Raw genomic sequence first — 17,293 nt, 5'->3', positions numbered from 1 at the left:
CACGGAAGAGAACTGCTTTTCCTTTAAGGAACTACGCAGAGGATAGCAGAAAGTGAGGCTGCCCCCTGCTGGACACAGTAGGGGAAGGCAGAGGGTGAGAAAAGTCCTGGAAGGAGAATTTGAGAACTTTGTCCTGATGTGCTGGGGGAAGAGATGGCTGGATGAAGGTCTGGACAGGCATGGGGTTGGACATGGCATCACATCAGGTGAGTGGGAATTGAGAATTCAGTCAGAGCAGGAATTCAGAGTCACGGGAGACTTTAAATCTCCCTCTGACCCCATGCTAGTCATTCTTAAAAATTTGGGACACGTGCTAGATCTTCTGCTATTTGTGATGAATGCCTGAACCATTTGGGAAAAGAGGTTTCCAGAAAGCTGGAGGAACTGGCGGATGTCCGGGTTGGCTGTGAAAAGTTGAGTAACATCGTCTTCATGTGGTTTGTCCTGGAGTGTTTCAACATTTCCCCCGAGAGCAGAAACTTGAGCTGAACTTTGCCACATTGTGCAGGACTTGGGTAAGAATCTGGCATATCTTTAAGGGTTTGGGTCTTACGATGAATCAGACCCCAAGAATCAACCTTAGTTTCTCATTGGTCTAAAAATGCCTGTTTGTATGAAGGGTTTCTTTGGGTACTGCTAACCATACCCTTCTCTGTGAATTTAGAAATTCCTCTTCTAAGAGGCTGCTGCTCCTCCCACCTCTCTGGCTGCCTCTGCTGCTCCTTCTTCCCTTGACCCTCTCCTGGCAGTTTGAAGGTAGGCCCACTACCCATCCTGGGAGCCTTCCCTCGCCTGACTACTCACTCAGTTCATATTCACCACATCCATTCCCAAGGTTGTGCCTCTTCCGTAAGGTGAGGGACTGTCAAGATGAAGACCATAGCAGCTGTGGTTTGGATGCTCACTTCCCAATGAACGTCCCGAGAGCCCTCAACTCACAGTATCCCAGATAATGAGATACTCTCCTTCCCTCTCATCTATTTAGACTACTGATGGTCTGATGGCCTGACAATGTTCCCAATCACTAGAACTAGATCCTTCATGGTGACAGGTAAATCCTGTCCTGCCTCATCACCTGCATCCAGCCACTCTCTCATCTCCCACACTGTACTGCAGACAGTGTGGGCTCTTGGGGGGGACTGTAGTTGACCTCTCTGTGTCTTTCTTAGGTATCAACCATTCCCATCCCTCCACAAACTCTTATCTTTGTCCAAACCTTAGGGTGAGATGTAATGTTTGTCCCTATGATGCTTTACCTAATTCCCCAGCCCAGCATATTGCCCCTCTCCTATGGACCCTCTCAGGGTTTACCCAAATATTATCATGTTGCACAGGATGCTTTCTTTGTACCCTCAATCTACACTGTGAGCTCAGTGTCAGCAGGATGTTTATCTGATTCTTGCCCTTTACTCCCTCAAGGTCTAGTATATAATTTGGGCCAATAAGTAGGTTTTGTGGCCATCAACACCTTTTGTTTATCCTTGCCTATCTCCCCAGCTTGTGGATAACTTTCTTGAGGACTGGACTAAGCATGATTCATCTCTGTGTGGCAGCAGCTGAGCACTGTGCTGGCTTGACCTAAGTATAAGTGTTGAAGTGAATGGTTGAAGGTAACCCCATTAATCACTTAGTGTTTACTATACCTCGAAGAACTGTAACATTAAAATATTTGGATAAAGCAGGGGAGCCTTTATCCAAATGATAAAGAGGGGCTAGAGATGGAGATGGGACTCTAGGAGAATGTAGTATGACAGGAGAGGAAGACTTTAGATGAAGAGAGGAATCAAAGAAGAAGACAACTAGTTTGACAGCATGGAGGTCATTGGGAGGCTATGGAGATTGATTTTTCTTTGGGTGGAAGGAACAGGAGTTATTTTGGAGTACACAGAGGAGGAGATGTAGAAATGGACAAAAGTAGTATCAATAATTTTTCAAGTACTCTGCCTATAGAGAGGAGGAGTTATAGAGAGGGGAAAAGATATATAAAAGTGGGATCGAGAGCGACTTTTCTTTTACAATGGGATACACCAAACTATATATGAAAGCTGAAGGAGTAGATAAAGAACTAAGAAACTTAACTACATAAAAAATATTTTTGCATGATACAAGCAGGTAAAACTCCTGGAAAGAACATTTGCAACACACCTAATAGGTGTAATGCATGGTTTGGACTATACAAACTGAGATGCAAAAAAAAAAGTTATTTTATTTTCTTAACTGCATTCAACTTGCTCCTCAGCCCTCATTTCTGTTTGCAGAAGACAGCCCCATCAAAAAACATAACAATTAGAATATCCTTTCAGTGTAACTTAGTTGTTTTTAATGTATTCATCCCTAAAGCCCAGATCATCTTTTCTATTTTCAAAGAATCCATCCCTTCTCGGTGCTTCCCTTGACTTTTGTACATACTTCTCTTGATCACCATCACACAGTAATTACATACAGCACAACTGTGTGTCCAACTTGACCTTGGATTTGTTGAGAGCAAGGACATTCTCAGGGTCTAATATATGCATGTTACATGTGTATATTTGTTGACTCCTGTCAGTTAATAGTCGTTTAAGTCCCCCATGTTCTACAGTGTTTGTAGTATTAGGTGGGACTATTTCTGCATTTGCCACATTCCTAAAAAGCATGTTGCAGTAATTGAACTATTTATTCCTGCTTGGGAGTTTTTTCAAGTCTCAAATTTCTCTTTGATTCCTCCTCCATCCATTCCTCCTCTTTCTCCTCTTTCTTTTTAACTGAAATAAGCTGAAATAAACAGAAAGACGCACAAAATTAAAGTGTGTACTCACTGAATTTTTTAAAAATTATTTTTGGAGGGGGAAGGGGCAGAGAGAGAGAGGTGGGAAAGAGAATCTTAAGCAGGCTCCACACCCAGCACAGAGTCAGAGGTGGGACTTGATCTCACTACTTGAGATCATGACCTGAGCCAAAACCAAGAGTCAGATGCTGAACCGACTGAGCCACCCAGGTGCCCCAAAATGAAATTTGACATGCATGTGCACCCAAGCAATCCCTCTCAGACCCAGATCCAGAACATGTTCTGGCTTCTTTGATGCCCCTTCCTAGCTTCTCCAAACATAGCTGTGCTCTGATTTCTAACACCATAGACTAGCTTTGTCTGTTTTTGAACCTCATGTAGATTGAGTCAAACACCTTGCATTCCTTTGTGTCCAGCTTTTTTTGTTCAACATGATGTTTGTGAAATGCAAACATATTGATCATTCTTTTTCATGGCTATGATGTAATTTTGTCTGAATGGTGATTATGGTTTTAATACCAAACTAGTATTACTATTATTATTATTTTAGAGAAAAGGCCTTTCCTAAACCTAGACTAATATTTTGCTATAGATATGTTTGGTTTTATAATATTTTTCCTAACCTAAATGGGTCATTAAAACATAAATGAAAAATTATTCATTTTCAGAAAACATGATTAACAAGTATGCAAATAAAAATAAATCCTTAATTTAGTTCCTTTCCACAGAGTTGGCAAGACATTGATCTTCCAGATTCAGGATATAAGGCAAGGCTGAATGTTAATTTTGGACTATGGAAATAGCAGGAAGTAGGCTTCTTGAGTAGGAAGCTCCCTGCCTGATGTGCTGTTTTATGTCTCCCCATCACTACTTGCTACAACGATTTCTAGTGAGATGAGTCAGAAAACGACTAAGGAGGGTCCCAGACTCTCCAAGAACCAGAAGTTTACAGAGCACTTCAGCATACATTGCTGCCCACCATTCACCTTCCTCAACTCCAAGCGTGAGATCGTGGATCGGAAATATAGCATCTGTAAGAGTGGCTGCTTCTATCAGAAGAAAGAAGAGGACTGGATCTGCTGTGCCTGCCAGAAGACCAGGTAAGTGGTCTGCACCGCCCACTCAGCACCTGGCTGGGTACTGGCCTGCGGTCTCTCTGCAACACGCCCCCCCTCATCCTGTTCAGTTCGGTGATTTCTGAGCTGTTAATCCCCTAATGCCCTGCAGTCCGCTCCCTGTTAGGTTCTGCCACTGGAAGGTACTGAAGGGCTATTGAAAGGCGGGAGGGGGAGCAGGTCCTGCCTCCCTGTTTCCAGCTCCTGTCAGTGTCCCTTAAGCAGCAGAAGAGAGCCATGGCACCAGCCTCCAGCTTCTTTTGGCCCCCTCAGCACCGGACGCCGTGCAACATCCCCTCAGAGGCCCAAGCTCCAGCCAGCTGCACCCCCCGCGGTGGTCAGAGCACCAGCCAAGCCACGGTCCCCTCCGAGGTCTGAGCGTCAACCACGCCCCCGCCCAGAGGTCCGACCACCACCAGCCAAGCAGCGCCCCCCTCAGAAGTCCAAGCAGCCGCCGCGCAGCAGCCCCCAGAGAGGGCCAGGCACCAGCCGTGGGGGGTCCCCCATCAAAGCTTCTAGGTTCTGGTAACACCATCTCTTCCCTTTTGTTCCCCCAGCCCTAAGGTTAGTAGTTGCTCCTGTGTTTACTAACATCTGGGTTACCTCAGTGGCCCTCTCTTGACCTTACCAAACCTGTGTCAATTCCCTGCATTAAATCCCCTTATTGGAAATACCTAGTGTGGCTTGTTTTCCTCATAGAGCTGCCGGTACACTACTTCAGATGGCAGTATCCATTGCTTCTTTTGTCTAGGAGGACTGCAATTAATTAATTTATCAACTCAGAGTATCCACCCCAGTAACAGATTGTGAGACTGAGGCTATCCATTGCTGTGCCTTAGAGAGGAGGAAGGGTGACTCTAGGGATGTGCATGTGTAAAAATGCATGTATAAAAACAGAGAGGTTTAGCCAGTTCATTTATCCATCCTCCCGACACACTTCATCTGATGTTAATCTCAGTGGCAAGATCATTCATTCATTTATTGAGTCATTCAACAAACTTGATTGCATACCAGAGTTCCATATCTCATGCAGGGGGATGGGAATACAGCAGTGAACAAGCTAGGTTGTGACTCACCAGGGTGAAACAAGAGAATAGTTGGTCAAAGTGTAGGGCAATATTGCCTTAATATTGTCATAGTCAGTAAGTATACTGGGCTGTAGGAGCCTGGAGCAGGCTGCTCATCTGGAGCCTCACTAAGGAGGTTAGGCTAGGATAAGCAGAGAAAAAAAGGCTTTTTTTGAGGAATTGCAGAGGGAAACAGTGAGCCAGAGACATGTTTATCTGTCCCACCTGAGACAGGTCAGATTCTTCCTCCTCCTCTTCCCCCCTCCTTCTCCTCCTTCTTCTTCTCCTTTTCCTTCTCCTCTTCCTCCTCCTCCTCCACCACCTCCTCCTCCTCCTCCTCTACCTCTTTCTCCTCCCTCCTCTTCTTCTTTTTTTAAAATATATTTCACTTTTAGATCAGTTTTAGGTTCACAGCAAAATTGAGTGGAGGGTACAGAGATTTTCCATACATTCCCTGCCAAAGCACATGGCAGGCCAATCTTTTAGTCCTTTTAATATTTGGAAATGAAACTGTTTTTTGGGTTAATAAGCGGGTGCTCATTGTATTTGAGATTTTCATACTTATTCTGCATAGCACGTTACTGTGTGTGCATGTCATGCACTGTTTGCCAGTTAAGGATGCAGAAGAATCAACTCAGGATCATGTTAGAAATAGCCCCAGAGAATCTAATTCCTTGGGTCACCAATGAGGTCTGGAGATATTTATTTCCAAAAAGCAGCACCTCCATCCCAGCATAGTGACACAGGTGGTACACAGACCACCCTTTGAGAAGCACTGATGCTTCCATCCATAATAAATGATCCACATTATCTGTAATGTGCAATAAAGACATGTGAAAGGGGCCATGTGTATGACACCAAAAGTGAAAGAATTAAAAAGATGCAAGATCAGGTGAGGTTAATTTGTGAAGGAGGTAAGAGGCTGCCATCTTTAATTCTGGAATAGGAAGTTGTATACCAGGTTACCTAGTCATTAATCAAGATGTCCCAGGGAGCCTGAGTCCAAGGGTGATGGCCAGGTAAGTTAAGATATGTGGGACTGGTTACGAAGTGTGAGAAGCAGAGGAAACTAACTGGATACATGGCAGGTCATCTGCGGGGGTGGCTTCAAGCCACCATTTGCAGTGAGTTGTGTGATGGCTGCTTGGGCGGCTGCGAGTTCAAGCAGGACACAGATGGAAGACCATGAAAGCCAACTTATCTGTCTGCACCCATCCTGCTGGTTTTATCCACCTGAACTCCAGAGACATCCTAATGTTGGTGTAACTTGATTCCCCAAGTTAACTGTTCTTATTAGGTTTCAGGCTGCCCTTGCCTCCTCAGTCCTTTTTGTTCACTGGTACAGGGGACCTGAAAACCCCTGTTTGTAATGGTCCACAACACTGAGGGTGCACCATTTGAGCCCTTCTTGAGACACTCATTTTTCCTTCTCAGATTTCTAAATGTTCTGAGGAAATTCATTAGAGCCATTGCTTCACCACACTGTTTATTCCCTCTGTTGCTACTGGTTGGCTGTTCCCAAATCAAAGGGGTGGGAAGGTTAATGGGAAAAAAAATAAAATCACTCTTAAGTAGAGCTACTAAATTGCACTTGGAGAAAAGGTCAATAAAGAGCTTCTAAACAGACTTTCTGAGATAGTGCCATTCCCATTCCTGAGTTCTGACCTTTAAAGGTTAAATAAATACTGACAGAGACCTATTGGATCCTTAGTAGCTCCCTTGGATAGATCTCAAAAAACAGAGAATATTCAGACCTTAGGATCTGATTGGTGTAATTCCTTGCAACCTGATTGAACATGGTAGCATTCTTGTATCTGATGGGAGGAAACCTTGGATCTTCCTCTTAATTTATTCTACTTTCAATTCCTCAAGATTTTAGGATTTCACAGGTCATCCTTGTTTAGGGTTAACACATGTTTCCTGGGCCAAGCCTCTCTTGGCTCCTCGGTGCTCTGCCTTAGGTGCAGGTGATCTGTGGTATTGTGATTGATTTGGGACCAGTCGCATAACTTTGAGCAGTGTGCATTTGACTCATTCTTTCACAAAATGTCTTGTACCCATTGAGCCCTGCACACCAGAAGCTTGGAGAACCAATCTATTTCTACATGTATTTTCAGGCCTATTCATCAAGATCATGTGCACAGCACTGCACCAAGCTTTGGGCAATCAAAGGAAATGATGTATGCCCCTGGTCCAGCTGCTCATGGTATTTGTGAGCAGCCCCTCCCTCGGTGATGCTGCTCTTCCCTCCAGAACTACGCGAAGCTTGGCTGCTTCCATCCTGCCTGGTCCCTGTCTGGTCCCTCCCCTCCTCCAGCTGCTTTTTACTCTCTTGTCTCACTTCAGCAGATGATAAAATCAAAGCCCAGGAAAGTAGCTGATTGGTAGAGAGTTAAGGTTCTAAGTGGTTTCAGGCTCTCCCGAGAATTTGATTTTTCAGAGAAAGAGTGCTTTAGCTTTGAGTCTCATATTGAAGCAAGCAGGGTTTGGTGTTTTATTGACCATGCATTGTCCTGAACGAGACATGGCACTGCATTGCTTCTAAAGGTTAGGACAAGCCCACTCACTGAATTACAACATGCTGGTTACATTGGTAATGGAGTATTAAACAGTCTACTTTCCCTTTGTCACTGTAGAAGAAGATATATATATATATATATATATTAGTACACACACACATACGTATATAGCTGTGAGCTTGCTTGGAATTATTAGGACTGACAAACAACATGCATGTTTATAATGCAATTGTAAACACTGACATACTCGACAAGCTAGAATTTACTTCTGAAGATCACTGACCCAGAGCAATTACTCTGATGGTCTGATGGTCTGAGTGTGCACTGACAGAACTGGGTATTGGGGCTAAGCTTCAACTGTTAGATGGGAGTACCTGTCTCCTTTTCAGGTGTGCAGACCCGAACTTACTCCGGACAATTTCTATGTCCTCTCTTTGTCCTTCCTGATACCAAAAGGTACACTCTGCACTTTGTTCTTCTGAAAAACCATAAATCATTTTCTCTTTGTACAAGACTGGCTAAATTTGTCCTTCCAGTCCCTTTTCTGAGCCTTCCCTGTATTTACACAAGCAAAAACACTCACTTTGTACTCATGTCTTAGAAAAAATGTCTTACATGCTTGTGGAAAAACGTCACCCAGACATATATTATGCTTAATTGTATCCTTATGTTTACACCCTGGCAATCTATTTTTGGTCTCATCAGCCAAACAGAATCAGAAATTCATCTACCATTTCCCAGGTAATAGCAGAGTTCAGAAAAGGGCCTGAGCACTTTGCTCTTAGATCAGGCTCTGGTGTTTCTGCCTGCTTCTCAGATCGCATTATTGCTTTTATGAGTTTGGATGACTGAACCCTTAAGTCTTGCCCTACCTAAGTCATTAATTCCTTCCTGACCAGAAGCAGGCTTCTACACATCGTGGCAGTCCCCAGACAATAGTGCCTATGTAGAGCAAGTACTCACAGAGGCCTGGGTAAACCAGAGAGTTCTCTGGTTCAATGAGTTGTGTCTGTTCTTCTATTCTGACAATTCCTGCCTGGTCCCATGTCCTTAATTTAGACCACATGATTAACTACTTTCTCTAACAGCCTTAATGCCATTGTTGTCCATCATCCAGCCACACTCATCCCACAAATCCCTCACCTAGATCAAGCTGATGGTCCATGTGCTCTACTCCAACTTCCAGATGCTGAGTCCATTCATAGATGTGGAGAGTTGCTGAGCACAGCTAGGAAAAGCCTATAGCTTATAAGTGTTGGTGGATGAGCACCTGCCTCTCTCCAGACTAGTTTTCTTCCACCAGACCCAACATGTTTATTATGATATGCATCTGTCTTTCAATCCTTCTTGTTAGGGGAGAAAGAATTTTTTTCCTGAGCAGTCAACCCCTCGTTTCCTCTGCTTATGTGTGATCTGTGTAATCTTCCTCCCCCCACTCATGTTTCTTCCAGGGTCTTGCTGAACCTCCCTGACAACTTCAGCCTTTTTCTATTGTCTAAAGAGAAAGCACTTTAGCTTTTGAACATGTTGAATTGTCTCTTAATGACTGAGTTTGCCTCTGGCCCTGTCCCATCTCTCCTCTTCTCAGGCAATTTTCTTTCTTTCTTTCTTTCTTTCTTTCTTTTTTTTCAGTGTAACAGTATTCATTGTTTTTGCACCACACCCAGTGCTCCATGCAATACGTGCCCTCCTTAATACTACTTTGGGTAATCCCATTTGGTTTCTGGTTTCTTTCTTTTTATTTATTTATTTTTTATTTTCAGCATAAATAGTGTAAATTCATCACCTTAACTTCTCTACATTGCATTAACTCTTCAGCTCACTTTGCTCTGCTTCTTCCCATAGCACCTCAATGGAGTTTCTCCTATGCAGGTTCCTACAGCAGCAACAATGCAAGGGCAGGCAGTTCACTGGGGCAAGGAAGGTAATGCTGGAGGAACAGGGAAGTGTGACAGGAAAGGAAGAAGCTGATTCTGTGTTATCAAACCAGTTCTCACTGTGGGTTCCTGGGGCTTAATCCTGCTAAAGAGCCCTAGAAGCCAGTGTAAGATGTGCACTCAGTTTTCCTATCTAAGCAGTAGGTGAAGGAACTGGGTTATTTTTACACCAGGTCCTGTCAGTCATTGGTCAACCAATGCTACTTCAAGAGTGGAGGTATTAATTCCTTGACCCTTTGGTCTACCAAGCAGATGGCAAAGTGGGCTACAGCAGCAGGAAATAGCCCACACACAGAGAAAGGCATCTGGAAATTCAGCCAATGTGCATACAGTGGTAAGGGCAAGGAATTGTAGACAAAGCCCCAAAAACATCTGCTCTAATGGCTTCCCTATGCTCTTTGTGCTGCTTTACTTGATGAATGCTGAACCCCGTCTTTATATCAATGGTACTGTCTGTTAAATTTGTTGACTACTCACTCAGTCATTAATTTTTTGTACACTTGCCTTCCATGACCCTCCTGTTTCGTAATTCTCTTTGTGGACTTTCCTTCTGTCCTTATTGTGAATCCTTCCTTTCCTGCTAATTGATAAACCTTGGAATCTGTTGGGGTTCCATCCTGAGCCTGCTGCTTGGGAGATTTTCCTTCTTTCCCTTCTTTTCCTTCTTTTCCCTTCTTTCATGACTAGCACACTGATGACTTTCAAACCTTACTCCAGCCCTAACATTAAACTCACATTTGGCCTTTTTGTCTGGCAGATCACACTGGATGTTGCCAAACCCAGCTGTTCCCACCTGACTGCATTCCCATGAAGACGTGCTCATTCTCTCATTTCATCTTGTTTCACCCATGTTGAAAACCTAACCACCATCTTAACTTTCAAACATCCCCAACAAATGACGGCTAATTTTACTTCTAGAATTTTTTTTGAACTATAACTTAGAGTATGCTAAAAGTTGATGAGAAGGTGTATGGACATGAGAGTGAGATTGAAAATAAAAGAGGGGGAATGGAGATCGTTGATAGAGTAAAGCTCCTTCACAGTATGTGTAGAGACTGGCCTTTGATGGGAGCAGGAAAAACCATTCAGTTTAGCAAAGGAGAGACACATTAATGATCATTACGATGAAGGCAATTCTAACCAAGGATGAAAGAGCTGGGGAGAGTTGAGAAAGTTAGGGTAGGTTTTAAATACCAGAGACCAGGCTGGGAAAACTACTGAGAGCTAGCTGAGCTCTGATCCTTGGAGCTGCATCTGAATCTTTTGTTCTTATAGAATTTATTCTCCAGGGAGGGAAACAAATTATCATCTCCACAATTGACAGTGGAATCATTCAACTCCACATCAAGTCTGCTTTTCTTACAGCTTGCTTTGTCTAATGTTTCCACAGCTGTTCTTAAACTTCACTGGGTGTCACTAGTGGTCTGACCCTTGTTTTTCATTCTCCATTCATTAGACTCCTTTTTTTGCCTCTGGCATTTTGATTTTTATATTTATTATATTGTATAGTACTGTATTGTATTAGAGATTAGCCAATTTATTTAAACTAAAAAAACCCCAGCACTCATTTCTCCTGCCCCCTACTCCCCATCTTCCGCTTTCGGCAACCATCAATCCATTCTCTTTATTTCCCTTAGTGTAATGTCCTTAAGGCATATCCATGTTATTGCAAATGGCAGGATCTCATTCTTCTTTATGACTGAATAATATTCCACTGTATATATAAGCCACAGTTTCTTTATCCATTCATCCATTCATCCATTGATGGACACTTAGTTTATTTCCATATCTTGGCTATTTTAAATAATTCTGCAATGAACATGGAGGTGCCTATATCTCTTTGAGCTAGTGTTTTCATTTTCTTTGGGTAAATACTCAGAAATGAAATTGCTGGATCATATAGCTGTTTTATTTTATATTTTTTGAGAAAACCCCATGCTGTTTTCCATAGTGTTGCACCAATTTACATTCCCACCAACAGTCCGCAAGGGTTGCCTGTTCTCCACATCTTTACCAATACTTGTTATTTCCACTCTTTTTGGTAACAGCCATTCTTACAGGTGTTGATGGTATCTCATGTGTTTTTGATTTGCATTTTTCTGTTGATTAGTGATGTTAAAGATCTTTTCATGTACCTGTTGGCCATCTGTATGTCTTCTCTGAAAAAAAAGTCTATTCAAACTCCTTTCTTCACTTTTCTCCCTCTCTAAATTAGAAGCCATGGCTCGACATTTTAATCTCTTTCAAAAGCACCCTGAAGTCCACTACCCTCTAAATATCTGTCTCATGTCTTTGGGAAAACTCTAACTTTGGGTGAATCCAGCCATCTGTCTTCACCATGTCTATTTCCAGGCAGCTGTGTCTCATTGGAAAATAACACACATCAGGACAGTAGTAGTTGGGTATAAGCAGAATTATGCTCATCATATCACTTAGCACTATTAACTTTTGGGCAGTCATAGTTCAGTTATGTGCATTCAGATAAAGGAGAAAGGCATGGACCCCACAAGTGTCATATATATGTATGTAATACACCCACCCATCCCAAACATAACCTACATATATCAGGTTTATTGAGATATAATTTGCATGCAGCAGCATTTGACTTTTTTGGCAAACAGTTCTAGACACACAATCATGTAACCGCCATCACAGTTGAGACATCACCTCATCCCCCCACCAAATTTCCCTCGTATTTCCTCTTTGCAGTCAATCACCAAACACGTGACAACCAATAATCTTTTCTGTCCCTATAGTTCTGTCTTATAAGTCTAAAATGTCATATAAATGGAATTGTACAGTATGTACCCTCTTGAGTCTGTCTTCTTTAACTTAGCATAATGCATTTGAGATTGAACCATGTTGTTGCATGAATCAGCAGTTTTTTCATTTTTATTGCTGAGTAATATTCCATTATATGCATGTACCTATCGTAGTTTTCCATTAACCAGTTGAAGGGTATTTAGATTGTTTTCAGTTTTTGGTGATTATGAATAAACCTGCTGTAAACATTCATGTGAGTGTAAGTTTTCTTTTCTCTTGAGTAAATAAGTAGAACTGGTATTGCTGGGCCATGTGGTAGATATATGTTTAAATGTGTAAGAAACTGCTAAATTGTTTTAGACAGTGGTTATATTATTTTGTATTCCCACTAGCAATGTGGAATGTTCTGCATTTTGTCAGCTTTTAAAATTTTACCCATTCCAATAAATGTATAGTGCTATCTCATTGTAATTTTAATTTTGTATTTTCTTAATGACTAGTGACATTGAGGATCTTTAAATGAACTTATATATCATCCACAAAAGATGGGTGATATTTACTAGTCAAGTGTGTGCTCAATCTTTTTGCCCATTTTAGGGGTACCTAGGTGGCTCAGTCATTAAGTCTCTGCCTTCAGCTGAGGTAATGGTCCCAGGGTCCTGGGATCAAGCCCCACATCTTTCTGCTCATTGGGAAACCTGCTTCTCCTTCTCACACTCCCCTGCTGGTGTTCCCTCTCTTGCTGTGTCTCTCTCTGTCAAATAAATAAATAAAATCTTTAAACAAAAGATTTTTTGCCCATTTCAAAAAGTTGGTTGCTATTTTTCTTATTGTTGTGCTTTTGGAGTTTAAAAATATATCTGGATATATATTAAATACATAATCAAATATATGAAATTTAATATATTTATCAAATATATGTTTTGCAAATATTTTCTCCCAGTCTATGGCTAGCTTGACTTGTTTTCTCATTTTTTTAACAATGTCTTTTGAAGAACCAAAATTTTAAATTTTGATGAACCCCAATTTTTCAATTTTTTTTTCCTTTTATAGATAATGTTTTTTGTATTATATGTAAGAATTCTTTGCCTAACCCAGGGTCCCAAAGATTTTTTTCTTATGTTTTCTTCTAGAAATCTAAAACTTTAAGTTTACATTTACATTATTGTCCATTTTGAGTTAATATTTTGTAAATAGTGTGAAGTATGGATTGAGGGTCAATTTTTTTTTTTTTTTTGCATATGGACATTCAGTTGTTCCAACACCATTTATTGAGAAGATTCTCCACTGAATTACCTTTGCAATTTTGTCAAAAATTGGTTGACTAAATGTATGAGTTTATTTCTGGACTTTCTATTCTGTTAGTTAATTTACATATCCGTTCTTTTAACCAACTTTATTACTATAGCCTTACAGTAAGTATTGAAATCAGTTTAGTGTGAATTCTCCAACACTCCTCTTTATTTTTGAAATTTGTTGTGATTATTCTAGTTCCTCTACTTTCCCATACAAAATTTAGGGTCATTGTGTGAATTTATACAATATATTCTGGTAGAATTGAATGGGGTCGTGTTGAGTTTATAAATCAACTTGGTGAAAACTGTAACAATATTGAATCCATGGACATGGTATATCTGCCCATTCATTTAGACCTTTTTTGTTTTGCATTTTCAGCATACGGATATTGTACTTATTTTGTTTGCTTTATAATGAAGCACTTCATGCATTATATACATAAAATATATACTATATATAAAATATAACTGATATATAATGCATATCAATGTATATAAAATATATAAAATATAATTGTCAATATATAAAATTTATTTAACAATATATAAAACATAATTGATTTTTGTATATTGATCATGTAGCTTGTGATCTTGCTAAACTGAGTCTAGTTTTTTTTTTTCTGGGGCAGACCCTGGGATTTTCTACATTGACAATCACGTCTGTGAATTTTTTTGGTGCTTTTTTTCCCCCCTTTTCAATATGTATGCTTAATTTTTGTATGGTTTAAACTACTATTTCACTTGAACATTTTCTTTAAAGAGAAATATTTTAACAAGATTAAGTCCTTGCAAAATTGGCTTTCTGGAACATTAAAGGAGGTTAGAGCCCAAATTAGATGCTCTGTTATATGGAGAGTCTTTATAATTTTCATCCCTCAAAGCTGTGCTACAATAAGATGACTAGGACATTTTATGTAAGATTTGACTTTTGTGTAATAATGACCTGTTATGTTCCTGTTTTGACTTGGTCTTTGAGGATGATGTACAGAGTATTTCATGTAGGCATAGAACTTCTCCTCTCTTGTGTCTGCAGACTCATCATATTGTAATTTCTAAGGAGTCTTGGCATAGCCTTTTGACTTAAGGGTCTTCACAGTTCTTGCTATCAGAGGGCCACCTCCCCCCTGAGCTTGTCTTTTACTTCCATTACTACATTTCAGACACAGTAGTGTGCATCTCTCTTGCCAGAATCTTCATGAATCAGGACCTGGGACTCTTAACACTTATATCCCCAGGACCTGATTCAGGAGTTGGCTGATGTTACTGAGTGAATAAGACCTGAAAATACAACCTAGCTGTCATTCTGGCACAGTGGGAAGGACAAAGTCTCTGACATCAGGTTTGAATCCAGGCTCTGCTGTCTGTCAAAGTTATTCTTTGAAAGCTATATTTTTCCCATTTGTAAAATGAGGATTTTACCTTCCTCATCAGTTGTTAGTGTAAAGAGCATTTTTCATCATCTTATACTGTTAGGTAAGTGGATGTTATTAGAACTGTTATTTAATAGACACATTGTGTCATTTAATCCTGGCCACTAGCAGATCCTCCCCAATTCAGTTGCTTCCCCTTGTTGAACTGGAGTTCATGGGCTATTGCTGCACAATTTGGCTACCCTTAGTGGGAACCCATGTAGCTGCCATTGCTAGTGGAGGGCTAATTAGATAGTAAGGAGCTCACACCATCTAGGATGCCACAGTGGCTGATTGCAGGGCTACCCGCACAGGGTGATGCCTGGGATTTGTGGTCTTCCATGACAGTGCCAGCGCCCAGGGTTTCATATCTAGCATGATTTATGGAACATTCTTTTATGAACAGGCTGTCATGCCTCGAGTTCGTGGAAGCAATCCAGAAAATGTAAAGAGATTTTCTTCTCAAATTTCCAGGGATGTGTTCCAACCTTTTCCGGCTATAATTTATTCTACAGGTTAAAATAAAGTATTTATTCTTTTATTTTTCTTGGTATCCAGCCCTGTTAGCTTGATATATAATTTTGGGTTTTGGAAAATGGTATTGTTAACACCTGACTGTGAATCTTATTTCTAATTTAAAAAACCCCCTCAGTTATAGGAAAAACTGTGTTTCTCATAAGTTTAGTTTTCAGTGTTAAAAGTATGGCACATTTCTTTTTTTATTAAATTAAATTTTATTTTATTTTTTCAGTGTTCCAAGATTCATTGTTTATGCACCACACCCAGGGCTCCATGCACTATGTGTCCTCCTTAATAACTATCATCAGTTTCACCCATTCCCCCACTCCCCTCCCCTCCCAAACCCTCAATGTTTCTCAGAGTCCACAGTCTCTCACCCTTCGTCTTTCCCTCTGACTTACCCCAATTCGCTTTTCCTTTCCTTCTTCTAATGTCTTCTGTGTTATTCTTTATGCTCCACAAGTAAGTGAAACCATATTATAATTGACTTTCTCTGCCTGATTTATTTCACTCAGCACAATCTCCTCCGGTCCCATCCATATTGATACAAAAGTTGGGATTCCTAATGTCTGTATCTTGGTGGGGTTTTTTCTTGTTTGATTTTTAAATTAAGAACGTTGATGATGTTCTGAAACTATTTGACATGGCCTCATTTCCAAGGTAGTCACATAGAGTTCTGCTGTCTAAATAAATTGTGGTTAATAAAATGTAATCCCTCAGTTGGAGAACAAGCTTGCAAGCAACTGTTTGGAGACACATATATATAATGTTTTTACTGGGTGTTGTTTATCTCCCGAACACAATCTGTTCCCCATCAAAATAGCAACATGTTAATATGGCCACAATTTTATAATGTGAGTTTAAATACCTTAATGTATATAAGTGTACATCATGTCTTTATGCCTATTGTCAGTAAAACTAGTTTTTTTTTAAGGAGTGGGGTGGTATTTTTTATTTCCTTTGTGTTTTTCTGTGTCTTAAAATTATCTTCAGTGATTAATCAAAAAACCAATAATTATTGTACAAAATATAGAACTTCAAAAGAATAATTTTTCTAGGCTTAGGCCAGGAAAAAGTTAACATTTTATTTTGGCCAGATACTACCAGATTTGTGAAATTAAGAAAAGAAATTCTAAGGCTAGATTTCCCAGAGAAATAATAACCCTAAATGTATCTATAAATTCACAATTATGTTAACTGAGCACAGATAAAATGTTCATCACTTAGAAACGCTATGGATTTTTGTTTTTTTTTTGTAAACCAGATTGAAAAGGAGGAGTAAGCCAACCCCACGGAAAAAGTGAGGGAGGAGTTTCAAGTGAATGGACCACCTCAGGACCTGGACTCACTGCTTCTTGACTCACGTGCTCTTGGGCAAGTCACCTAGCTTCAAATATGGCGCAGGGGCAGACACCTGTTGATGTGGCAACTACCAATGCCCACAGTCCCCTCGGGGCAGGGGTTGCCGGGCAGCCTGCCTGGAGGTGAGAGGGGGTATCTCTATGTGTCATACTCCAGTTGGTGGGTCCCAGCAGTGTCCCCTTGGGCTCCAGATCTCAGTATATGGCTCTTTTAGTCTCAGCTGCAGTCCTGTCTTTCACAGAACATGCACAGACCTCCAGAGTCTTTGGACCAGAATAGCCAGGTATCAGCCCTTTTATTGTCCTCCAATATCTTTTCCCCTCTATCTTTGGCATCCTGTTGCCTAGTTTGACATTTGATTCTTGATCTTCTTTGTAACATCCTCTGCCTGGTTCCTCTCTTTCCCTGTGCCATTTGGTTTTCATTTGACCTCTTCAGCCAGTTCCCCTGTACTAGCACACAGTCAGAGGTACAGTTGGTTCTGGGGAAGATCCAAGTTCTTTTGAGTAAGATATTAGGTTAGCAGATGAACCAGACATG

General features: G+C 40.8%; 1 protein-coding gene across 11 annotated transcripts in view; it reads left to right on the top strand.

The window, feature by feature from the left end:
- MOBP (myelin associated oligodendrocyte basic protein) overlaps window positions 1-17,293 on the top strand; it is a 182,792-nt gene that overhangs the window by 153,120 nt on the left and 12,379 nt on the right. For 3 of the 11 annotated variants that reach the window (XM_032345989.1, XM_032345821.1, XM_032345610.1), the window contains 3 exons: window positions 3,658-3,867; window positions 4,156-4,401; window positions 16,656-16,875. In XM_032345989.1, the coding sequence (XP_032201880.1) occupies window positions 3,662-3,867; window positions 4,156-4,401; window positions 16,656-16,695 (492 nt within the window). In that variant the 5' untranslated portion in view covers window positions 3,658-3,661 and the 3' untranslated portion in view covers window positions 16,696-16,875. Of the gene's footprint in view, window positions 1-3,657; window positions 3,868-4,155; window positions 4,412-16,655; window positions 17,037-17,293 lie in introns of those variants that run through there. The other 8 variants (XM_032345691.1, XM_032346159.1, XM_032345642.1 and 5 more) reach the window with 6 other exon arrangements.

This window comes from Mustela erminea, chromosome 1 (assembly GCF_009829155.1).
Source record: "Mustela erminea isolate mMusErm1 chromosome 1, mMusErm1.Pri, whole genome shotgun sequence".
Classification (NCBI taxonomy): Eukaryota; Metazoa; Chordata; class Mammalia; order Carnivora; family Mustelidae; genus Mustela; species Mustela erminea.
This window is presented reverse-complemented; position numbering and strand designations above follow the sequence as displayed.